Here is a 27,542-nt window from a genome sequence, read left to right as displayed (position 1 = left end):
GTATAGTTGCATTCTGATGCTGCGGATTAAAGACAGATTTAAATGAATTGATTACAGAGATTCAGTGCAGGTTTTTTTTTTTTGTGTATATACTGCTATGTATATTTGTTTGTACATATGTATGTGTGTGTGTACTTCAATAATCTCGCGTAGAGTAGTAAAAGGAAGCAAATGAATATGCTGGGGCCAAAAATGGCTTAAGCTCTGTGAATTCATTCCCGCATGTGGTGGTTGTTGTTGTTGTTGCTGTTGCTTTTGGGAATGCTGATACTGTTGTAGTTGTTGTTGTTGTCGTTGTTGCTGCTGCTGAAATATAAATGCATTTGCGCCAGACCACAAAATGTTCTCAACCGGAAATTGTACGTGAAGTGGTACACACACACACACACACACATACGTACACGTCACATCTGCATGCATGTGTGTGTGGGTTGTTTGACTGTGGAAGGATGTGTGTGCGGTTTAGTTGCATGGCAGGAAGGCAGGAGGCAGGAGGCGGGCAGGCATCATCTGCGACTACGTCACCATTGCCGCTCATCTGTCGTTCCATTAGCCTTTTGAAAATTCCGCCAATGGTCGTCAACGCTTCAACCGCTTTGCTTGCCGCTATGCTCAAATTTTAACAGATTTTAGAGGCTTTTGTAAATTGTGGTTGCAAAGCCGCCATTCATCTGTGTGAGCGTGTGTGTGTGTGTGTGTGTGTATGTGCACACATCAAGCACAATCAAGCCGCTTGGTATTTGCTTCGATTAGGCGTCAAGTGTTTGTTACTTCACGCTCAGCTTGGGATGCTGCAGCAAACAGTTATTGGTCTCGTTAACGTCATCATTATCGTCAGTCAGCAGCCACAGCAGCACCTGCATGACGCTGCACCATTCTCACGCACCCATTCGAAGTAGTATCTGATGCTGATGCTGATGCGGATCTGCATCTGCTGCCCGATGATGCATTCAAGTGCAAATTAGCGCCAACGTCAAGCCATAGCCATAGCGTGTGTATGGCACTGATGTCTGCATTTTGGACGCTTCTGCCATCGAACTGACTGTCAATAGTAGAGACACTCTATATCCGCCCCCCCAGTCACGCCCAATCTGTGGAATAGCGCGCTATTCCAATGCAAACACATTAAATGGCCTCATGCAGTATGCAGAAAGTAATCTCGTTTCTTTTAATCGCTGTTTGCCATCAAAATTAGAAAATCTCAAGATGTGTCATAGAAAATGTGTGCGACGCCTTTTCATTGCAAAGTGTTTGCCTTGAAGGCAAAGTGTGACCAGCACAACACACAATTTTATTCACGATTACGTCTTTGCTTAACACGCCTCGCAATTAACTCCTCAGCCGCCCATTCAATTTGTCATCTTCAAGTCGTTCTTCTTACACATAGATGTCTTCTTTGTAAGGCGATTTCTAAGCAGACTTCAGTCTGCTGTTTGCGTGCCTGGCTTATGCTTTCAATTCATGTAAGTAGTTGCTGTTATGTAAATGTAAACAAGTGCACAATATGGGGAACTATCCTTTACAACCTCAGATACACGTACATATACCGAGTCTATGCATATTTACATTTATGCTGCTTCCTTTGCCATCCTGGCTAAATGGCACAACTCTTTCAATTTTGTGAAATATTTATCGTTTTTTTCACATTTTGCTGCTCTGTTTTAACTACCTAGATAGGAGAGCAAAGTTGAATTTTGCTTGCCTCAAAATGAAATAAAATATTTATTCATACATATGTGTTAAGATACAGAAGGATACAGAAAAATTAAAAAAAGACTTATGTGATATGAGCACCTTTTGAAAACTTAAATAGCATCTTATGGCGATTATGGCTCACAGGTGTATTTTATGTTTAAATAAATTTATACAAATTCACTTGCAAATTAACATTAGATAAAGATTTTGTAAGCATACGGTTCAAAGGTTTCTGTTTTAGGCAAAGTTAATATCCTAAAATCTGTACTTTTTTCTTCATTATGTCGGTCTCTATGAATATGAAACATTAAAACATTTAAAATTACAAGATTTGGGATATTTGCAGCAACTTCAATAAATAAGTTAGTCCAATTCTGCGTTTGTCTCTGCCACAGTTCTTTAAATAAAATGAATGTTATTGCGCCAATCGTTCTTTACGTTACAGTTTAAATATTGAATAGAGTCCCGATTTTGATCAAATTTAGAACTAGATTAGTATACGGGGGTCTCTAAAAACACTCAAAAAAGTAAAATTTGATTTCTATGTCTTAGCAAAGGCAAGTGTGTATCTTCTACCGATCGTTCCCATGGCGGCTATATAAAATGCCTCATTATTTGTTATAGAATTATCTTGCAATCAGAAAAGTCTTCATACCATGTTTGGGTGCCTAGTTGTCATGATTAAAAATTGTTCATACGGAGAGCGAAGAGACGAACGGATCTTTAAATTGCTCGAAATCAAACCGACTACAAATTGTTGAAGCCTGAAATTGTAGGAAAATCATTTTCAAATATTTAGTTGAAAGTCTGTACTTTTGTAGGCTTTTAAACGAAATCCCTTTATTAAGTGACTGAAAATATGTTTTTTTGTGCCCGCAGCCATGAAGTGCTATTACATTTTGCGCCTAGTTGTATGCTACAGTATTTGTAATTACGTAATTGACTTGTTTCGCTGTCAGCATTTCTAGGGAATGGAAACTGTCCACTGTTGTGCAGCCTGTGTACATTGGGGAGCTGTGACAATGCCTCCACAAATATCCTGGCAGATTGCACGTTCTCAGCTAATTCCACTCCACTCATTTTTCATCCTGTGTCGGCCGCCTGTTTGTCGTTTCCTCTCATTGATGCCATGACACGTTCTAACAATCGGTCACTTTGATGAGTGCTCAGAATGCTTCGACCTCCACCTTAACTTTCACCTCACCCAGATTTTCATTCTCATCCACACGCTGCCAATGGACGACTCTTGTGCCATTGTTGCATTTGTACCTCGCTTGAAGTTTGTTTTGGGCTTGTTTTCTTTTCTTTTTTGAAATTGCATTCTTCCTGATGGTTGAGTTAGCAGAGTGCCACCTGCGCTGAGGTGAAACAAATTTGCAATTTCACGCGAGTACTCGCATCTCGGTGAGGCTGAGCAAAAAGGCCTTTGGAACACCCACAAGTGAGTCATCAAATCGTTGCTCGACAAACATGGGGCTTGAACTCGAACCAAGTTGCACTGTTGGCCAAAAGACAAATGGATAGCTTCGCTTGCTTGGCTACTGGCAGCAATTAAAAGATTTTGCTCTACTTCTGCTTTTGTCTGTCTTGCACTTCTTCCATTTGCCATTCAGTTTTTAAGGCCACTGGCACACATACTTCTCGTACATAACACTTTTTCTCGCTGTTGTCTCCATTTAGTCACTGTTAGTTTTAACTTTAAGGGTCATTTGTCTTTAGCAAAGTTTTTTGTTTTTCATTTGGTTTTCCCCTATCAGTTTGTTGCGCCAAGTTTTCATGTCATTTTGATGGGCAGCCAGAGAAAATGTAACTGGCTGCATGTTGCCATTGTTACAATACTTTTTGTTGTCAGCCAACAACAATGCTGTTTGAATTCGCTAAATTGTTACATAACCAAACATCTGTACATGTGTGTGTGCTGTGCTTGAAAAACAAAAAAAAAACAATTTAATTAATCACTTGGGGCATCAATTGCATTTTGAATGTTAATAATTTGCGGCATAAATATTATATTGTTACATCCTCCCCTTAAGTCCCCTGCCCAACAATGGAGTCGCGCACAAATATAACAATAAATGGCTTAGAGTTTCATTTTGTGTAAATTTAAGTCTCCCTCCACGCTTTTTATGTCGCTGGAAAAGTGAAACAATTTGAAAGGGCATATTAGTTTCAAACAAGCTATAAAGTATTGAAAGGATTGCAAAGCAGTTCCGACACAAGCAGCACTGAATGAGGTAATATGATCTTCAAATTCCTTATAAAAGGGAAATAGTTTGATCCCAATATCCTTAAAACCCATACAAACCATTCATGCTAAAACTTGGCCTGCCTGTAAACCATAAATCAGCTAGCTATAATTTAAAATATTTGGTTTTGGCCCTATCATTAGTTTTGAATTTTATATTGGTTGCCAGAGTTCGTTTCTTATAACTAAAGATATGCGTCTATATTAGTCTGAAACAGTATAAAAGATTTATAGACTTTTTCAAAAAAGGCTGTGGTGAGTAATTTATTTCGTAAAAGTTCGGATTTTAGTTATTGAAAGTTTTGCATCTTTTACGAGCATAATCGTAAAACCCATTGCTTAAAAATATTTATTAAAATATTTATATTTATATTGAATATTTGCCAAGGCTTTTTGAAATTGTTAATAAATACTCAGTTATTTCAAATATTAATTACAGAGGCCTGGATCATATTACGAAATAAGCCCGATCGGCTTCTTTATATACATTTTATTAAAATCTGGCACTTTATTTATATGTGTACCTTAGAAAGTAATAGCTTACAGTTATATAACATTCATTAAAATCGCGCACTTTTTATAGTTAGCTAGTATTTAATAGTATATATGTGTTTTTATAAATATAGAATGCCCATCTCTACACATTGCAACAGAATAATTTGTTACCATTTCAAAAATGTTTTTAGCCTCAGCTATTACCGACGCCTACTTTCAAATCAATACTTGTATTTACAATTTCAACTTATTTTGTAAAGTATTTTTTGTATTTTTAGCTTACCAACTAGTTTAATTTGTAACAGGTTCTTTCTAGGGCATGTTATAGTCGAACAGAATCGACTTTTGTTTGAACTCGACCCCCAATGAACTCGTGCATATGAATTGTTATTCAATTAAGCCGACCTCCCCCTCTCCAAATAGCTATAATAAATATTTATTTCGGTTTACAGTTCATATTTTATACGCTCGCATTTCGCATTACAGGCTGAACATGTTTGCACAAAATTTAAGAATCCATTCGTTATATATCGATACAGAATAGTGGATATACGGAAAATTTAAAATTTTCAAGATAGTGTGAAAGATGGTCTGAAGGTGTAAATAGGCCTCCATCTAGATAGTGCAGCCCCATCGATTGCCATACATGATACGTAGCTCGTTTACCATCTTGCGACTGATCATGTAGTATGTTCGGGCTGCCAGGAAGACGCGCTCTATATCCCCCACCGTCGTCTTGATACCTGGCTTATGCGTGAGAAAGGCGTTATCGAGTATAAGAAATTTGTAGCCCAAGGCACAAAGGGCATAGGCTTGGGTCATCTTGTCGCTCATTCCCTCCCAGCTGAGGCGTTCTTCGTAGACTGGATCCATCTGGGTGCCAATGAAGATGGGCTCCCAGCGTATAGCGCTTCCAATGCGCTGACCTACATGGAAAATGTTTAAGACATCCGACGATTTGGCTGCAATCCAAGCCTTCAAGCGTGGTCCTTCATGGCACTCGGGACAGAGTCGGCTGTGGAAGGAGATGGCCAGACCTTTGCGCAGCAGGTACTTCAATTCCTTTTTAGTGTCCGGTACCGTTACATTCTGCTCAACCTCAAAAACGCGCAGGACATAGACATGCGGGGAATTGTTCTTCATCATTTTGGGATTGCGGCCCAACATGTCCATGAAACGCTCCACAAGATGTGGCGTGGGATAAAGTTCTATATCGGAGGCGAGCACAAAATGTGTCACCGCCGCATCCCGGGCAATATTTCTACCCACATTCACCGGATAGTTGAGAAAGTGTTGCTTACGATAGGTCATTGGTAGCTCCGGATCTGCAAATGGTGCCTCGTCCTTACAGTCAACTTTTCGTTTCAGGACATGCTCCGACTTAGGCACTGCACTGGGCATGTGCAGTGCGTTGAAGTATATATGAAAGCTGACGAAGGCGCGTACCAGATCCCGCTGTGGTGCACATTGGAGTAACCACCTTATGCTGTTCAGGGTGGACACAAAATCGGTGCCAGGCGCATAAACCGCCAGACTGATGGGGGCACGCCACCGCTCCAGCAAAGGTATTAGATTATCCAGATAACGGTAGTCCGCATGCGTTGTATATGTGATGGATGAGAAGCACGGAATCGCACCATGCTCGGCCATCACATAGTTCTCGAGCACCCAATAGTTGGTCCGCAGTATCTTCCGCGCCTTATAGGGACGATCCTGACAATACAGATGCATGCGTACACGCAACATATTCTCACGATGCTCCGCAGATGTGTCCGCAGGCAAGTATTTAGTCTCATTTACAGATTCTACATAGCATACAAGAATTGCCATACACATGAAAGCCATTACCAGCATAAGCTTTAGTTTTTCAATTCCGCCCATCTTGAGGTCCAATCTAGTGATGTCAATGCTGTGTATTTTCGTGTCTATAACTTCCTAAACTATAACATCAAAATATAATTGAATAAGTACTTTTTAAAAATTTAGAGAGAAACATTTATGCAAAGACTACTAGGATATGAAGTGACAAAAAATAGGTATAAAGGAAGTATTTGTTTATTTTTTTACACCCATTTGTAGCCCATTTCATGTTTTAAAATGTTGGAATGGAGGGGTCACCAATTTTGGTAAAGAATAAATTCCTGAGCCTCGAAAACGGATATCAAAAATGCTAGCAAATTAGTCTGCCTTTAAAGAATAATTACATATATCAGACCTAATCGCTAATGACTGACAATATAGCTTGAATGTCCTGAATGATTAGACATTAATATGTACGAGTAGCTAATTAAGAATGAAAAGTGTAATCTGTACTAAGTATAAACAAAATGTTCTGGAGTTTCTTGGTAATATGTTGACATGGAACCATCATATATAGTAACTGCAGTGATAAAAAAGAGATAAGTAAACAAAACACTCTGGTTCTGGTCAAAACCCTACAAGAGATGCAGTGCTTTGAGAACGACTTACTCTTTAGTCTAATACAAGAACAGATAAAATTTTTCAGCAACAGATATACGGTACACTAAATAAGATCGACAGGGAAACCTGTTCATAAATCTTTATAAACCTTCAATTATTTATAAGCATACACCACAAATATTTTAATTAAAATGATTTTATTAGTCATTTAATTACACCCTGTACCTTTTGGAGTGAAAATTGTACTAGAAAGTCTATATATAGTCGCCAAATAAAGATAACAGGCAGAGAGACCACATATTTATGTATTATCAATTCATATGAAATGAATTGAAATTAAGGGATGACGTATTAGGAACATGTCCGCTTGTCTGTCCGTCCGTCATTGAAAATCTGAAGCGGGGAAAAGCGAGGTATTTAAGAAATAAATACAATATAAATTACATAACATAAAACTCGTTAGCCCAAAGCTTAAAAAAATAAAGATTTTTCATAAAATAAACATTCATAAAATATGCATTTGCTCACAACTTAATGAATGAATGGAATTTAAAGCGACTATTTGTGAGTGGCGCTTAAGTCTTCTTGACTGACTGACTAAGGCATTTATTGATTAAGATAACTTTAATTAACCTCAATTACCCCCCCTTACCCCTCAAGAGCATGGATAATTATTTTAAGCTATGAGGTGGTTTTGCAAATAAATCAATCAAGTTAACATTTTCCAATAATAAATTGGCTGGCAAAAGTTTTCCGATGGATAATCGTAGCATTGCTGCCATTGTGGCATTTATTTGAAAATTATTGAATGATACGCCTCGGTTTCTGGCAAAACCAGACAGAAATTTTCGGACCCACCCCCCTCACTCCTGTTCTATATTCCGGCCAGGTGGAGGACATCATTCATATCAATTAGCATCAGTTTAATATGCAGCCTACGCAAATATACAATTAATATACAAAATGAATGTACATTGTTATTCATTGTAAAATGCCAGAGGGCAGGCCCCACACCTCAAACAAACACACAAACACACTCACACATACATACATACATACTCACCTCCGTCCATGGAATTAAAACTGAATAACAACAAATTTTAATTATGCGCCATTTTGGCTTTGAATCGAGTGGCTGTTCTCTTTGGCAACCAAAAACAAAAAAAAAAAAAAAAAGAAAAGAAGGAAGGTATATACATATATATTAATAATTACGAGTTGAAAATTCATGAAAATATAATTTGCGATTATTGTTATTAGTGTCAGCGACGTCGGCGTCGGCGTCGGAGTCGGCGTTGACGTTGACGGTGGCAGAGACGCGTCGGCAACAGGCGCCACAAAACCATGGCGAAAACTTTCAATGAAATGCTGTAAAAGTTTTACGTACGCCAGGAAGGCATTGTAGCCGGAGCGGTAGCAGGAGCGGAGCAGTAGGAGCAACAGCAATCCTGGAGCCACACAAAGCAAAGCAACGACAGCAGTTGAAAAATTTATAAATTCAATAGCACCTAATTAAAATTAAATCTGAAAGCTTGTTGTTGTATCGACGACGACGACGACGACGGCTTAGTCGGGCAGCAATACAACAGCAACAAGAATAACCAGGCATAGTCATGCCCAAGTCGAACACGCTGGCAAGGATGCTGCCCTGCTTTATAGTGCTGGCAGGATATGCACGTTAAATGCTGTAGCCGGAAATGAACACGTGCTCAGTGAACGTGTGCGTGTGTGTATGTGTGCGCAGCCTTTACACGGCTGGCAGGAGTAGATGCGGTCGCAGGAGGAGGGAACATGGGCAGGGAAACGCTGGCAAAACTTTGCGCTCGAATCGCTCGTACTTTGCCGGCTGCTCGAATCCTGCCAGGCTGCCTGCCTGCCTGCCTGTTTATTTACGGGCTTGCGTTTGTTTGCGCGCGTGTACTAGGTGCGTTGAAGTATGTGTGGGCGGGTGTGTGTGTGTGTGTATGTGTGTGCTGGTATGTGCATGGTGTGTTTTATTAATTATTGAAAGATTTGATATCGGCTTAAAGTTTTGTTTTTGTTTTCGCCCAAATATATGCAATCAGAGGCCACATTTAAGCAACATGTCCCACTGCTCGAGCACATGCATCATCATTGTAACTGGCTGTCTGTTTGTGTGAGTGTGATTGTGAATGTATGGCTGTTTGCGTGCATGTTTGTGTGTGTGTGTGTGTGCTCAAGAGCCCATGGCAACTGCAATTTGCAGCACATCTTCGGCAAGTTATTACTACTTTTAACCTTCGGATGCTGACACTGCAGCTACAGTTCAAATACTTTTGAGTTGACTTTAAAATAAAATACTTTTGCGATACGATTCAGATAAACATAATTACATGTATTGGTCTGCTAGGAATGCGAGTTGAACATGATAACTGATATTCTATAAATTAGATTTGAAGGTACATACATATGTATTACAATGTGGCAGCAGGCCTTTTGTTGAACTAGGCCTAGCGCTTAGTGGTTGTTGCAGTCAAGCAACCAAGCAAAGCTGAGTTAAATACCAGGACTGTTTTTCTCAACATTTTCTAAATGTTTTCCCTTGTTTTTAAATATATATATTTGTTTTACATATTGCTATCAATAGATTTCTTCTACTTAGGCTTTCCTAGCTTATAAGGTTTTTCTATATATTTTTTGTATATTGTTTTCCTATGTCGACAGTCAATGTTTGTTGACATGAATAAATATAAGTAAATAAATCTTGTTTTATTTACTAATTCATGGATGTGTGCTTTTTAATTTCAATTAAATTTTGCATTTATCATTTGGTGTCCTCGAAGTTATTTGCAGATTTCAAACGTAATTTGAAGAGAACAATTTTTTGCAACATTTTTGTTGCCTCCACAAAAACTTGGCACTTAATTAAAAAAAACTGAATCATTTACTAACAAGTTTAAATTAACTCATTAAAACATTGCCGCGAAGTGTTTTCTTTAGCTTCCACATACTCGTATGCACATACTTGTAAAGTCAAGAAAGTTCTTCAAGCAACATTTCTTTAATACTCTACATATTCTTTTTATCGCATACTGGCTGTAGCAGGGCTGCTGCACTTCATTGAGATGCCTGGAAATGAACCTATAAATCAGTTTATAATGGCGCATAAAAATGGCAAAAGGCAAAGGCGATGTCAGGGCAAACTTTTGGCGCCTGCAAGCAAATAGATCAGCGTTTGCGCACGAACTTAAAGAAGTAAGTGGCTTGGCTCGCTTGACCGCATCGATTTAAAATTAAATTGCTGGCATCTTTGGATGGATAGTGGACAGTGTGGCAGTTGGCAGTTGGCTTAAATGAAAGATCAGGCACGCATGCATAATCTGTTGGCCTTTTAGTGAAATATACTCGTATGTACATTTGTCTGTATAGAGTTACATATTTTGAATATATTATGTATGCCTGCATTTGTAATCTCTGACATTTAGCGCACTTTGGTGTCAAGTTGTTGTAACAACTATAGTTGTTGTTGCCGTCAACAACAGCACTTTGACCCGTCAGGCAGGCAGGAAGGGGCAGACAGTCAGTCTGTTAGTCCGACAGTCAGTCAATCAGTTGGTCAGTTTGTCCAGCAGGCATTTTGTTGTTGTAGCAACGCTGCATATTTTAACATTTCCGGTTTGATTTCACTGCAAACACAAAATGGCCGGCAGACGTGTTTCCGCTTGTTGCGCCCATTCAATAGTCTGTTTACAGTTATGCAAGACGTGCCAAACGCAGGTGTGGCGGGGGGAATGCGGTGTGTAATGGAGGGTTAGCTGGACTGGGCTGGGCTGGGCTGGAATCTGGCTCATGTCGCTTATAATTTTGGCGGGCAAATGCAATAATCCAATTGATTGAAAGGGTTGCGCCATAAATGGCTTATGATCGAAGGATGGCGCGAGGCAACTTAAACTTTTCCCCTTAGCTGTCTGCCCTCGTATCAATAGCCAACAATTTTGCTTTATTGTTGTTGTTGCCGAAGTTGTATTGTATGGGCTTTCAATGTTTTGGGTATATAGGCAGGGTGTTTGGGTTCATGGCTTAACTCTTTAATCTTTCTGCCTTTTTCTGCTGCTGCCGATGCCGCTTTCGACGCTGTCGACATAAAAAATTTACCAGTTGATTTTATGCTGGATTAAGCTTAAACTTTATACTAAAAGGAACTAAGCAAGCGTAAATGGAGCTTTTTCTTGCCACTGCCACAGCCACTGCCATTGCTGTTGTTATTATTGTTGTTGTTGTTGTTATTGCCTATTGCGCTGCCTTGTGCAGCATTTTTGTTTGGGTTTCGGTAAAGATTGGGGTTGGGATCAGAGTCAGAATTTCTGGTGTTGGTCCCTTGTTAAAATAGCTCTAACGTTCTTCGGCCATCGTAGTCAGCCTAGCGTGCTAAGTTTATTTTGCTTGCCCGTATATCTGTGTCTGTGGGTATGTGTCTTGTGTTCTGAGGGGTGTCTTCCTCTCTCTCTCTCTCTCTTTCTGTGTGTGTGTGTGTATCATGTATGTTTTGGGCGTCCCTTATGACGCTCCTTCGACTGGCGCTGAAATATTTGTTGTGACAGTTTGGGTTTTTGGTTTTGCCGCCTGCTCAGGTTCATCTATTTCAATGTTTATATATGTTTGACGAATCCCACAGCCCCGCCAGACATTGAGAATTGTGACAGCGGCTTATTGCGCACGCAAACAAATACATATTCATCCACACACAGATACAAATACATAAATATGTACGTGTTGATGTCTGTAAGTGCGTTTGTTGAGCCGCCACTTTGTTGCAGCACTCAATAAAATAGCACTATTATATAATTATGTTGCATTATTGTTTGACTTGCGGCTTAGTGCAACTGCTCAACGGCAAGTCAATGCCTTGTGGCTTGATTGCATATGTAACAGCATTTGGGTGCTTGTGTGCATGTGTTTGTGTGTGTTTTGGGGCTATGTGGTCGCGTTACATTAAATGAGCCTCTATCAACCCATGAAGCTAAAAGGCAATCATGTACTCTTATTGTGTCATTCGACTGTTGGAAATAGAGGTGAACATTTCGATTGTTGTTGAGGTAAGCTGCGATGAATTTCATAATTTATGACTGGATTTAAAGGACTTGAGCATTTCAACATAGGAAATAAATAAAAACACAATTTGGTAAGTAAAGTAAATTCTATTTACAATAAAAAATCAAAATCAATCAAAACAATAATTATTAATAATTCAAAACAAAAAAGGTTTCATAAAAAGGCGCGTAACGATTATAATGTTAAGGAAAACTCCCTAAACTATGACTTTATGTTTGAGCTAAGTTTTTAGGAAAGTTTTTTCGCCCGAATTATTTAAATCTTTTATAACTCTGAAAAAACTTCCTTAAATAACTCTACATATTGTATAATGAATACAATTTCTGATCTGAGCCTATTTTCTAAAATACTCCCCTTCTACTATATACTAACAATCGCATCTTCATTTTAAGTTCTCTTCTCTTGGATTTCTTGCCTACAGCTATTTTGTGTAAATAATACCATGTGTGTCTTATCTATTAATAATGAAGGGATTCCTTCCTATCTATGGTATTGTAGCATGCAAGCAACTCAATTTATTGGCTAATAATTGCATTCTGGTTTTTATCCGCCAGCTATTTATAAATGTTGCTTACTAGTTTGTGATTTAGTTTGGTGTGAAAAAGATGCAAATTAAATATGTTTATCTTTAAGCAACCTCAATATATATTAGATGAAGAAAAATATACTCGAAATGCTTGCGTGGGAATTTACATCAGATGAAATATAAACCCCACGTATACTTGCATGTATTATTTGTTAATAAAGAGTATTTCTGATAGCTGCTTTAGATTCGGCATAAATCGTTTGCCGATTACTGTGCGACACACTAATTTTAACTGACGAGGGTTTATCCATTTTATTGTCTAATATTTGTCGTACCTATTCCCTTTTAGTTCAACACTTTAAATATAACTTACAAAATGTCGTAAAATCAAGCCTGTACTAGAAGTTTTCGTTCTACTTTTCCCTGAATTGGTTTAGTCTGCTTGTAATGCTATATTTAAGCCGAGGTACGGAATTTTGTGTGTTGTTTGTATCGAATTCAAGTCCTACTACTTTTTAGTTTTTAAAACAATAAATGTCTAATCTTTAAAATCTACATTTAAATAGCAATCATGAACATTTGTAGTCTTAGGAATAACTAAGTAACGTGGGTATTTTATTTGACTTGTAATCAATATCAGCTATGTCGTATGCCTCACATTTTTATGTTGTTATTGAAATATTTTAACCCAAGAGTGTGCAATCGGAATGCGAGAAAATCAAATTGTTGAATACAAAACCATGAAACAACTTGTGGGGCATTTTCCCTACCCCCGCCTATTGCCAACGAGATGATGAAAAACAAGTTTCATGAAAAAATGTCATTGAAATATGTACATATATATACTTGTAGTAGATAACATGTTTGTGTTGAAATTGCATCAGCTTAACATACTTGGAAAACATGTACAAAGTTTTTACAGTTTTTTACGAAGTAAGAGTATGGACAGTTAGTTAATTGATTGAAAGCTGCTAAAAACTTACAAAATGCACATACGAGTACACTTACTATACATCTATGAACGTGCTTCTGTTTTTGCTTATTTCAGTTGAAGTTTGTAATTCGAAAAAAGTTTTTAACCTGAATATGTAGAGATACTTGTATATCAAAGCCAAATAAATGTGTATGTTATATTATTGAAATATATTTTATATTTTCTTTCCAACAATTACATTTCTCCAACTCTCGCTATTCGAAATGATTAGGAATAATCAGAAAAATAAATACTATATTCTATCAGCTACGATGGTCAAATTATAAATTTTAGCAATTAGCAATTATTTTGTAAAACGTATAGCAAAGAAAAAATACATAGAATTGGAATTGGTGTTATATTAATAAGAAGTATGTTAATTTTGGTGAGGCAGATAAAGTTTATCCGTGTTGAATGTGTTGAGTATTAAATGAGAATTAAATGAACGCCACTCCATATTTTCAAAACATTATTTACTATAAAAAGATACACTTATGTAATAAGGCTAGAGCTTAAGATAATAAAAATTAATAAAAGCAATTCAAAACGAATGAAGTGGTGTTTTCATTTCAAATCTCCATCACATATAAGGCGAAGTTATGTATTTATACAAGTATCTTGACTATTGTTCAGACACAAAAGTAGATACCAAATGGACCATATTGCGAATGAAAATAAAGTTATAAAAGAATTCAGAAAAGGTTAAAAAAAATGAAAATAAATAATTTCGTGTTCACAAATTATCTGATGTTTGCACAGACAAAAACACAACTATAACTGCTGCAATTTCTACATAGAATTGCTTTTACTTAACAATTATAAATATCGATTGCAGTTTGTTGTCACGCAACCATCTCTATGGCGGAACCCGCAATTTGCTTATCATTTGATTGGCCAATGCATAATTTGGTTTGATTTGCGCGAGAACATTAATAGCATTGCCTGCTATATAACTTCTCTTTATGCAATGGTTCGAAAACTGCCCGAAAACAAACACACACATACATGCGTGTATATATATACATATATATGCGGTATGGCGCATATAAAAATTGCTGCTATTATGTGAGTATTTGTGTGTTCTGACTAACATGTTGAATGTGTTATGTTTGCATTTTTTAAAAGAAATACTTGAAACATATTTACGTTTTGTTGCAGCATTTTACATATTTTTGCAAATGAATTTCTAAACATGAACGAGAGAAATGGATGTAACCACAAAATTGTGAATTGCTTGATGTTTTTATCGGATTAGTCGTACAATTAAAACATAAATCCTTTGCTCAAACTTTTGCCATGTGGAAATGTGGAAATGTGGCATTTAACATTTTATGAAAGGCAATTCAATAATTTTTATATATTTTTCTTCCATTGGGTAAGTGACTGTTATAAGTATTGGCAAGCATCTCTATTGCCAACTTCGGCAGGTTGGCTATAGTTGAGCGGCTTTGTGAATGGCAAATAAATCAATAATATTACTCTTTTGTATTTGCGCGGGCATTTCGCTTGTGGCTTGTGCCTGGCTTGTGCTATGGTCTCAGTGCCTCCTACGCCTACCATGCTCTCCCTTTCTCTACCGAAGCCGGAGCGCAAGCAGAGCTGAAGCAAAAGAAAAGAAAGCGAACAAATTTATTTGGCTTGTTGCGGTTTCGCAATACCCCCATCTACCATTGGTCTTTTGGTCTTTTGTTGTGCAATGGTTTTGCGGTTTTTATCCTTGCTGCCTCTTAAAGGCAAATGTGACGAAAGCGTTGAATTTATTTCGCACACAGAGGCCGAACTGGCCGACGTGTCCTTACCCCAGTTCTTTCCCTTATGTGCGCCGCATAAATTGGTCAGCAACTAATTGAAAATGGTTCTTGTGCTTGTGGTCTCATTCACACAGACATGCCACACACACACACACACACACGTATATACATATATACATTTAAGCAGAAATGTGTTCATGTTAATACATGTGTATGCTTGTACATTCAATAAAGCATGTGCTTGAGCATGTGTGAGTGTGAGTGTGTATGTGTGTGTCCGCAATCTAAACGCTAATTAAATGATTCAATGATTCCTCCCGCTCCCTCCAACTATCTGTCGTGCTGCCGCTGCTTCTTCTTGCTCTGCCACTGCCACTGTTACTGCTACTGCTCCTACTTTACCTTAATTTCTTTTTATTGTTTTGCTCATGTTCTTTCAATTGCTTTCATGTGCAGTACCAGTAAGCAGCCAGTAATAAAAGCAGCAGTCCAACTAACTCCTTCAAACTCGTCGACGAGTGGGTGACCGTGCATCTGTGTGTGTGTGAGTGTGAGTGTGTGGCTTAATTGAATTTTATGTCTTGGTCGCCAACCCTCGCCCTAACTGAACGCCAAGTGCTGCGTTTGTCTGGACTTACGAAATTAATTTCCTTATATTGATTTCTTTTTTTCATGTTTTTTTTCGTGTGTTCAATTGCAGCTTTTGCCTAAGCTGCGTATGAAAGCAAACAGTGGTGCCTAAATGAAGACCATCTCTGCAAAAACTCGACAGCTATGCACATATAGAAAATTTAATGAAAATATGTAATTGTGTAGTCGAAAATTGTTTCTTCTTTATTTGAAATACCTACGAAGATTGTCTTTCAACCAATATGAACCAAAGAGAAGAATGATGGAAGGTCCCCAAAAATTAAATATAAATAACGTGAAGAATAGACCACCTATCGCCAACAAAGATCTCTGCAATTATGGTTGTTCACAAAAGTGTACCTTTTATAAACAAAGAAAACCAGCTATAATAAGAGCATAAAATGCAGCAATATATCAGATATTATAATATATATATATATATTTATAAGGTTTTATATAAGAGCATAGCTAAGGCAAACAGGGTACTACTTGTAATAATGTATGTTAGTATACGTATACTAATAAGAAAACATCGAGTACATAAGCAAGAAATATATGAGAATTTGAAAAATATTGAAGGGAATGATTCATTGGTTTTTGTTCTCAACATTTGTGTGCACTAAAGATATTACTAATAGGGTGTTTAAGAATACTTTATGTTAGAAACCTTCTTACACAAGTATATTTATATGAACACTTTATTTATATTTTATTCAATTTACTGACATACTGATTTAGAAAACGTTCACTAATTATGCATTGAATAATTGATTGTTAGTTGAATGAATAAAATAATCTTTTTTATGTTTCGCACATTAGTAATGTTCTGAAGCCATTTATTTATTTATAAAATGCTTCTATGCGATGTGTGTGAAAGTGTTCGAATTACTTTTCAAAAATATCAGAGCTCTGAGAAAATTTGTTTATATTCATATTTATTTTGATTGGCAGACTGCTTTAACTTTATTGCAGAATATTTACGGTGGTATATTTAATTAATAATTAAAAGCTTAAAAATTGTTTCCAATAGTTGTGGCAAATTGATACTTCCAGCTAACATTCGAATATAGATATCTATTAATAGTGATAAGGATTTCGTATGATACTTTGTTAATGAATTGGATGAAATTTTAAACTCTTTATAGATTAACAACACTTATTTTTTGGCTCAACTAAATACGATTTAAAATATTGTATTTATTCATCAAGTATAATGCAAGGCTTCAAGCTAACATTTATAAATAAAATATACGTTAATGAAATTATTTAAATAATACCTTTTGACTCAGCTCTGAAGAAATTTAACAAATTACATGCAGATATGCGACCACTGTTTTGGGCGCTTTTGGCATAGGATTTATTGCTAGTCGCTGGCGACTTTGGAAAAACATTGAAAGAATTGCCTGACTAATGATAAAAGATCCATATAGGTTTGCTGGCTGAATGAAAGGTGGGTGGGGGTGGGGTTGGTGCTGGTGGTGTTGCCAGCCACACTCTATAAAGCAATGCTGGCAAACAAAAGTCTTTCGTGTAGTTCTTGTCTTTGCTTGTCTTTGTTTGCACAAAACATCAACTCAACGCAAATTCAAATTCAACTTCAACTTCACTTAATGTTAATGGATTCGCACTTGCAATGAACCGCAAACATATGCAAATGCCAATGGGTGTGGGAGTATGTTGTTGTGTGTGTGTGTGTGTGTGTGTGTGTGTGTGTGTGTGTGTGTGTGTGTGTGTGGAGTGCTAACAATATTAAGTAGCGTAGTGTACATGCCAACGTGTACTCATCATTTTGCCTTCCTTATGTACTAGTCTGCTTGGAGGCTGGGGGCTGGCACATCAATATGAAGTATTTTGTAATTATGTGCTGCATACATTTAGGCGCGCGCTGACGCGCTCTCTTGCCATTTGGTTGTGCAAATGTTTGTGCAGCACTTCAAATGTGTGACGCACTGTATGCTCGAGTTACCCCCCGCTTTCTCCATTTTCCCACAATTTTCACTCCACTGCCGCTGTCGTTGTCCTGAATGGAGCGCGACAAAGTAAGACGGAGAACATTTTTGTGCGTCATTGTATTTGTGGGGTGGTGTGTGGCTTGGGTTTTTGTGTTTAGGGTGCTTTGTAGTTTTAGGCTAATGCATTGTAGGCTGCACTTTGCTTTTCTCTGTACTCAGCACTTAAACATTCTGTATATGTACTATATACATAAATATGTATGCATATAAAGTTGAAGTTTGAGACGCCGGCAATTTGCAATACAAATTTCCATAACACTTTGTTGGCCAGACAGCTAGGCAGGGAAGCAACCAGGCAGCCCTACCAATGCATCCATCTAAAAGTTTTTCAGGCTCATTAGTGTGAACTGTTTGAAATACATACAATACCCGCCACGAATATATAAAGAAAATGTTTAGTTATTCTCTTTCTTTACGAGTAATAATGATGAATAAATATATATAGCCATTATATTATTATACTTAATGTTTACAGTTAAAATTGATTTGCGTTATACTGAACATTAAGAGCTCATGAAGTTGGAAGCTTCAAGAGTTCTTAAAATGAATGATAGCCGAAAACTGAAACTTTATTCATGATAAATAAATTATAATTCCGATCTGCAAAGATATTTATTTTTATTCTTACACACCCGAGGTTCGACACTAAGTACTCGTACAAAATTAAAAATGTGAAGGGTTAAAAAACAAGTCGTTTGTCTAGGGAAATAATATAAATGTTCTACGTTTTTTTTTTATTTTATAAGCATACTGCTTAGCTGTTCTCTCTTATGTCTACTAACTTTGAATTTTGAACATCGCTAGCCATCGTATTCGAGCAGGCTTTTGTTTTCAATTGAATTTCAATACCTAGAACTGTCCTTGTAGTGTTTCCTCTTCCACTTTATTTATGTTCCTTGTCGATATATAAAAAATTCTTTTCCTTTAAGCTTGTCCAACAATACTTTGCACAATCGTTTTCAGTTTTTGTATTCAAGTTATGCTTATACTGAACACAACTCTTTTAATATTCCAACAACTTTTCTCTTTACCATTAATGTTTAGATTTTTATTGTGCAGCTTAACCTATGCCTACAGTTCATAATTGTTCACATAATATTTAATAAATAAATAGATAAAAATATAAATTCCTTGTTTTAAAAAGAAAATGTAGTCTCATCCGATTTGTTCCTTTTGACTTAACGAAGTTACTAAGTAAATAATCAAATAGAAGGCCAGCCGAGGATACTTACACTGATCTAGCATGATAATGTTATGGAACATATTTTCTATAATTAGTTTCTGTGTACAACGATTCATACGACTCACACTATACAGCTGTACAATTTGGAAAGCAAGTCTGAAAATGTCCTCATATGTTCATAAATGCTCCCGAATTGGGTTGTTCTCTCCTTCTCCAGCACTTAAATGAGTGTGCTTTGATCATTGGCGGCTCTACTTTTCTTATTACTCATAATTGCTGGAATGTTCTCAGAGGCTCAACAGCCACAACACTACATCACACGCAATATTGCGCCATTAGACCCGCATCTGCCTGTCTATTTACTGCCTCTGCCCTCAGCCGGATGTACGAGTATGTACAGCCCCTTGGGCGCACACGAGAGCATAATTGAGTTACACAATAAACCAATTAGGTTAGTTGGCAGCAGCCGCCCTCCCAAGTTGATAACTAAATTTTTGTCTTGTGCTCATATGCAGAAAGTAGTAGTCGGGCAGCTCCTCGTGCTATGTAAAATATCTGGTAGCAGCTAGCAGCGTGTGGCAACTAATTTGGTCAATTGCATGACCAAAGAAATATAGCTGGTTCAGCTTGGCCAGTGGCATTAAATTCCAAGTTCGGCTGATGCCGATGATGACGACGATGAGCTGCCAAGGACACAGCAGCCAACCAAATTCTTGCCCTCATTGGCGTAATGTGAGCTTTGAAAAGTAATTTATTTAATTTTCGGAGCATTTTTATCTTGCGGTATGGCGGTATGGCGAAGGGTGGAATGGGGGAAGGGGGTGGCAACTGCTACGCTCTGTGATCTGAGTGCCATGCTAATCAAGAGGCAGCAGCCATATAGCAGAGAGAGAGAGAGAGCTGTGTCGTAGAATAATTTATTATAGTTGCTAACCGCTAACCACACCCGCTCGACGACACACGACAACGCCGCAATCGAGTCATCTGTCCCCATTAGACCTTCAACTATAACCGCCCCTTCTTCATACTCTCAGTAAGTCCGCACTGACTTCGAGCAGCTGCCTTTTGTCTGGGTCCCAAAAATTAATTGAATTTTTTACCACAAATTCTCGAGCATTTGGCTGGCATTTCATTTAATTGCTGCCATCAACGGAGCGCTTGAATTTTTGAGCGCTGCTGCCAAGAGTCGGGGCCAAGTCAATTTGTACGCCTTCTACTCCCATATTTTGAACTTCTACTTCCTCTGCTATTATTCCTGTGAGCAGCCTTGCAAGCAGTTTCATATTTAACGCACATTTTTGCTTATCAGTTTTGCTCGACATTCGTGTCCTTGCAGCCCCCTGCCTACTCATGCTCATCGTGGTCCTCATCATCATCATCATCATCGTCATCATTTATTCAACTCTTCGACTTAATAGTTGTGGTTCTTCGTGCCATTGTTGCGGTCTCGAGCAGCAACTTAACTGCATGCAACAATCAAAGCAATTGTTAGGCCTTTTTAATAAAATAATTGGATTGTGGTAATAGTACAAAGTTCTGAAGGAGCACGAGCACGAGCACGAAAAAGGTGCCAGGGGTTGCTGGCAGGAGCTGGAGCTGGAGCTGGAAAGAGCCACAACACAAGACAATTTAAATTGAACTTTTATCAGTGCGCACCGAAATAGACAATAAATTTGATAAATATGTAAGCTGCATACGTGTACAAAAAAGAAGAGACAAAAATGACAGCTAAAAAAATAAATAAAACACAAATAAAATAAAAGAAAGGCAAACGCGCCTGGAGTTCTTGTCAGCAGCTTTAAATTGCCTACGCACGCACCCACAAACACACACATAAACTCACACACACACTCACACAGCATAGGCATTAAAGAAAAGTAAGATTAGTTTTTGCATTCTCCGACTTCATCATACCCTACTTAGCAATGTCCCTTTTTACTTTTAACGGCCGCTTTGCCTTGTTCTCTGCTTGTTTTGTGGACAGTTTTATGATTTTTCACAGTTATGTTTTTTTTAGTAATGAAATAAATACTACAATTTATTTGCAAGTAATTAAGTTTTTATTTAAAGATAAATCTAAGCATGCACATGACAATCTTAAAAAGGGCACAAATACTATTAGACAAAAGCTTCAGCTTAAGACTTAAATGGAGTATGTTTTGGAGTAATCTTCGGTTCTTTAATGGAAATAAAAATATTATTGAATTATTTTCTGAAACAAAACTACTAGTTTTAAAAATAATAAACATCTCCAGATGAACAGACATGCAATATATAAACTGCTGTTCCATATGGGGCAGAGAAAATAATCTTAAATAATTAATCAATTATCTCTTTTGAAATGCACTAATTGATACTAAATATATTTCCAGTTTGAACTTGAAGAAAATATCATATACATATAACTTTGTGAATAAGAATTTGTTGAAAAATGCACACTTTTAGAAATCAATAAAAGATATTTTCGATTTAAGTCATGGTTTATATTAAATATTTAAATGTGAAGTGCAGAATTAATCACAAATCAAGTTTTTATGGAGTTCAGAGGGATACACTCGTCTTGATAATGTTAGTGCAATATTTGTGGACTGAGAAAATCGGTGATGAGCTATATCAAATAGATAAGACCTAACGACACAAGTAAGGCCACGACGAACGTAAAGAATAGAGAGAACTACGACTGCGTTTTTCTTGTATATTTAAGAACATATAGCGATCTTGTTACATTGGGAATGGAACATTAAGTTTTTAACGGCTAACTTAACTTAACTTGCATATTTCAACAGATAAACTATAATTATAGTGGCAAATGCCAAATGTCTTTTAAAGAACGATTTGTGCAATCGAAGCATCCTTGTTAACTTGATCGGCTGGTCATACCAGTGAGCTTCAAAGGGCTAATTCATAAAAAAACGCCACAAACATGTCCACTAAAGTACATAAAAGAAGTAAACAGCTAATCAAAAAAAAAAAAATGTAGCTCATGAGATATTATGGATGAAGAATTTTAAAAGACTCGAGTCATCACTTGAATCGATTTTTAAGATACTGCTTCATATTTTGATCAAATAATTATTAAGCCTAGCTTTATTTAAAACTATAATGTGTTTACTTTAAGAGCTGGGCGGGTTGCTTTTATTCAAATCAAAAAAATTAGGATTGGAATACCGTTGGGAACTGGTTTTAATAATCTGCTTTAGAACTACATATGTGATACACAGGCCTCCTTCGTGTTAGTGAAGTATTTGTTTGCAAGCACAAGAAGTGCTTCCTTGAGATAACCAAACGTTACAAAACGAGATAACAGACCTATAAGACCCATAAAAGGTGGCGGTACACATACGCTTACACACATGCCCGCAACGGCCATTAAAACAAACAGCGCGAGATGCGTGGGTTGTTTCGGGGTGGGGGTTGGCGTTGGGGTTGGTTTGGGAATGGCGCGTCCATCGATGCATAAAAAACGACAAAATACGAAACGAGAACATTGTCAAATTCTTTTGACACTTATCCCTTGCCGGTTCTGCGGGCCTGTCTGTGGGATGCTGTGGATGTACGAGCATTCGAGCCGTACCGCTATGTGGGCCGGAGAGAAACGAATATGCAAATGTGCGCGGACCGTGGGATTGAGCCCAGGGGTCACCTGTCTCGCTCGCACGCGACCATTTTGTTTGGTTTTGGGCTTCATTATTATTATTATTTTTATTATTATTTTGTTTTATGTACACACACATATATACGAGTATATATATATATATATATATATGTGTGTGTGTGCGTGTGTGTTTAAGTATTTTGCTGGCTGGTTTCTTGATTTTTATTGCAAGAATGCGAACGTCGGCCGTTTTTAAACACAACCCAAAACGCAGCTACCATTTCATCCTGCTTCGGCTTATGGAAAAGGCACGACAGGGCACGACTAGCATGTCATATGCATGTGTGTATGTGTGTGCGTGTGTGTGTATGTGTGTGTGTATTTGTACGTGTAGCAACACTTACACGAAAATGATGAATGATTTTATGGTTTGCTTGACCTGAATTTTATAGTATGCATGCAGGCTGGCAGGCCCCCTTTGTAGACCTCCTCTCACCACGCCCCCGCCCCTACTTTTTGCCCGCATTCAATGCTGGCGCTGCCGCCGCTACCGCCGCCGCAATCGCCTCGTTGGCAGTGGAAAATTTTATGTTTGCATAAGAAATTGGATTTTTGCATTAGTTATGGAAATGAGAAAACTTCAACTTGATTTGTTTTTCACTGCTTGCCGTTTGGTTTGCTTGCTGGTATTGTTGTTGTTGCTGCTATTGGTGTTCGTATTTCCTGAGCTTGTGGCATGGTCTATGGCCCATGGACTGCAAGTTATTGTCTGTCTGTCTGTCGGTATGTCTGCAGAGTAGGGTGGGAACTGGACTTGGACTGAGTATTTGGGTTTGGCTTTTGGTTTTAGTTATGAACTCGCCCTTTGTCTTATCAGTGCATTTGATTGCAGCCTAATGCTTATTAGATTGCCCGACTCATGTGGATCTGTTGTCGCTACTGTCCCTGCCCCTTTCTCTTGCCTCTTGCCTCTTGCCTCTTCTACTTCTGCTGCCCTTGTTTGCATTGGTATATTAAGTATACGTCACGTTGTGCCAACTGCAAACACTGATTGTGCGCTTCCGAATAAATGAAACTGATGCAGCATGCAGAAAGGTATCTCTCGGTACATGTTTGTGTATATATATGTATATGCGTGATTATTCTGCTGTTTCTGTACCTATACTTGTGCCTCTGCATTAGTATCTGACTACATGCTTAAACATATTGCTGCAGCAGATGAAATATAGTATGCGAAAAGAGTGTGCTGAAGTATAATTCGTAAGCATGTATGTTTGTTCCAATAAAATTGGACCACTTTCAAATTCCAGTGGAGAGCTGAAACATTTTTTACACAACAATTTGGAATAAGTGAAATATATCTACAAGGTCGTAACATATAAATTCGAATATAGCAGAATTAGTTCGATGGGAAGAATTGAAATCGTGATTTGTTATATCATGAATATTAATACTGTATGAAAAAATGTTGTATTTTTAAAACGAAATATGTACATGTTTTTATGATAAATAAAAAACAATAAATGTGTAGGAGAACCAGCGATAATAAATTCATTTAAATTAATTACCTGCCTTCATTTCCCGCAGGTCGACACAAAAATGAAAAAAAGTATTTACAGCATGCTAAGAACTTGAAAAGAAATGGGATGTTTAGTTTTAACCGATATGATGAATGCTATACATATTCGGCAATAGTAATTTATTGTGCGTGCCTAAAAAGAAGAACTTTTTAATAATGTTTATTAAATCAGCTTTGAATTGATTTCTATCATATTTGAATAAAGGATACCAACATCAACATTACACAAAGGTTGATTACTCAATCATTGTGGAGTAGAAATTATTGTTACAAATTTGTTAAATCTCGAAATAAATACACCTCAGATAAAATTACAGAATTGGTTTGCCTATTTCTGTATAATTTACTAATTTAATGTTGCTCTGGTATCAGATGTTCAGATGCAATTAATTGCAACAACTTTGATGACTACCATACGAGTTAAAAGTATAATACATCAAGAAATTTGGTTCTCATTCTACTGTGTGCGGAGCTGATTCAAGTTAATTTCGAATCCAATATTTTTCGTGTTTTTTATTAGTTGCCGAAAAGTTGAACATTTCGATTTTGCGGACTAGCGTTATTGAATTTTGGAACTTCGCACTTTAGTACTATCTGGATAATTATTTAAGATTGTGATGCAACGAGTCCTGTATTTTTAATTATTTTTTTTGTACACACATACTCATCTGCCATAGCAATAATCTAAAAGTAGAATTTGATATCCTTGCAAGCATTCCTATGGGCACGACTGTACAGTATGTATGCTATAGAATATTGTATATGGAATTCTATTGTGTTTGGGACAGAACCAACATACGAGCACGAGTATAAGTGAAAGACGTTGCAGAAAGCAATAATGTGTAGATGGCAGGTTTCGTGATAGGGAGGGGGCGTAAGGAGGGTGGTGGTTTGGACTGAAGCACATTAGTGTGAATGACAGGCAGCCAAGTCAGTCACTCAGTCAGCATACAGTTAGCAGCCTGCAAGTAAAAGACGACGATTCGGCCACAGCAGTTGACCGATTATAGCACTCAAGCTAACAACAATAAAAATACACGCACACAGACATTGCTGCGTTTACACACTCCTACACACAATATCCCCCATATCTGAGCCCTCGACATTTGGCAACGTTTGCCATTCAGTTTTAATATTGGCAACTTTTTTAATTATTTCCTTTCAAACGCTTGTCGATTTGTTCTCATGCCGTTGATTTGTGGCTGTAGCTGTTACTATTACAGAGTTTATGTTGCTGTTGTTGTTGTTGTTACAGTTGTTGGCAACTATGCCAAGAGGCGGCAATATGTGGCACAGCCAACGTTGAATAATCTGTCAATAAGCTTTTGTCATCGGTTGCCACTGCTGGGTGAATGTTGTTGCTACTGCTGCTGCTGCTTTTGGTTCTACTTCTGCTTTGGCTGCGGTGTCGGCTGCCACAAACAAACATTTCGTTTTGCCCAGGGCTACAGTAAATCCAATGGCCACCCGTACACCCCTCTAACAGCTTCCACTAACAAGCATATATTGCGTCTTAGCTCACGGACTGCCTGACTGAAGTATGGGCGCGGTTTGGCCTTTTTGGTCATGCCAAAAACTTTTTAATAAAGGTCGATTGCTGCATGTCAATTCGCTTGGAACCCCTCACATCTCAGCCGATACCAAGCACCCCCGACTGCTCCGACTGTTTGCTTGAACAGCGCGATTAGCTGCCAATAGTTTGGCTGCATGCGTTTCCGGTTTCAAGTGAACAACTGTGTGACAACTGCTACGACTTTTTCTGTCACTTTCTGCTTTTGCTTCCGTTTTATCACTTATTACTTCCGCCAACACCAACACCAACACCAGCACCAGCGCCAGCACCAGGTCCAACACCAACACCAGCGCCAACGTTACACAAAACTCTGCTGCTTTAGCGACATTAATTTCTGCACCTTTTGCATTTTAATTCTCGTCTCTGTCTTGTAATGAGTTTCGCACTTTTTCATTTCTTTTACCCATCGCCGCTCAAAGCGAAGAATGCAATTTGTGCGCCACAGTTTGTGGCAATATGGCCTAAAGGAAGCGCCGCCTAAGTACAACTTTTGCATTTTTAAAATATATGTTTTTGTGAGTGTTTTAGTATTTATTTGTGTGCAGCACATACTGTTTGAATTAATTATCGACAAACACTGATATATACTTTTAATAGAATGCTTATAATGGAAACTACAAATATTTGAAATTTATTTATTTTATTTATTTATATACAGCTTAAAGGTAATTAAAATTACAGATAAGCTATGGTGGTCTAAGCTATGGCGACGTGGCCTTAAGCTTATCTTAAAAATAATATGAATTATTATAATGAATTAGTTTTATATACAAAAGTTTATGGGTGCTTTAATGAATATTTTGTAGAATTGTAATAGAACTATAACTGATGAATTGGATTAGAATTTTTAAGGAATTTTACAAGTATTTTATAGTTGGCTTTAGATGCACAAAAAGAAAAGTGGATGGGTCTAGGGTTGAGAAAGAAATCTGTCGGTATCTATTAAAATGTGGGCATTCAGATAAAATGTGTTTTTATTGAGGTAGGAGAACTAGTGCTGCAGAGTTGGCACATGTTATTGCTTGTGGCAGGGTTAAAGAGGTGCTTGAGGGTTAAGTTAGTGTGACCCAGGCGGAGTCGTACGAGTTTTGAGAAATCGTGTCTGTTCAGTTCTAGATCTTTCTGGAACTTACCATACTCATAGATGGTAGTCCTGTGAGTGTTTAGGGAATGGGGATTAATTTTTGGGAAAACGTTAAGGAATTTTTGGAATTTTTTTCAGGAATGTGGAAATTATTTTGAAAAATTAAGGTGCTAATCTGAATGCACGGCTTCAATGCTTTGATTAAACAGAAGAAAAAAATATTTAGCAGCAACAACGTGCAGCTTCGTGTGCAGCACATACTGTTCGAATTAGTTATCGACAAACACTGATATATACTTTTAATAGTATGCTTATAATAGAAACTATATTTGAATATATACATATGTATATTAAAAACAATTTCCCATCCAATATTTAAACATCATGAAACACTTTTTCCGACATTCATCATTCCGTGAGGGTTCATGCTTAGATATGTAAGAATCTTTAATTTTAATTGTAATATTTTTAAATACTTAGTCTTTGAAAAGAATTATGTTCCTAATGCAAGCTATTATTGGGATTACAATTGAAGGATTGCTTTCGATTGATTTACGCAACATACTAAAATATTTATTGTTTTTTTTTTGGAATATTTATATTGACTGTTTTAAAATAAATATATTTGAAACTTTTAAAATAATTTTGTATATAAGTCATTAATCAAAAATATAATATTTCTACTTTTTCGTGTTGGCTTTATTTAC

At 37.3% G+C, this 27,542-nt stretch overlaps 1 protein-coding gene across 1 annotated transcript; it reads right to left on the bottom strand.

The window, feature by feature from the left end:
* Nucleotides 1-5,050: 5,050 nt before the first annotated feature.
* On the bottom strand, nt 5,051-6,316 carry LOC115631192 (beta-1,4-glucuronyltransferase 1). Its single transcript, XM_030527882.1, has one exon. The coding sequence runs from the start codon at nt 6,314-6,316 to the stop codon at nt 5,051-5,053; it is 1,266 nt and encodes a 421-aa protein (XP_030383742.1).
* Nucleotides 6,317-27,542: the final 21,226 nt, after the last annotated feature.

Source organism: Scaptodrosophila lebanonensis, unplaced genomic scaffold (genome assembly GCF_003285725.1).
Source record: "Scaptodrosophila lebanonensis strain 11010-0011.00,11010-0021.00 unplaced genomic scaffold, SlebRS2 tig00001412-arrow-pilon, whole genome shotgun sequence".
Lineage (NCBI taxonomy): Eukaryota > Metazoa > Arthropoda > Insecta > Diptera > Drosophilidae > Scaptodrosophila > Scaptodrosophila lebanonensis.
The sequence above is the reverse complement of the archived record's forward strand: the minus strand, read 5'-3'. Positions and strand labels throughout refer to the sequence as shown.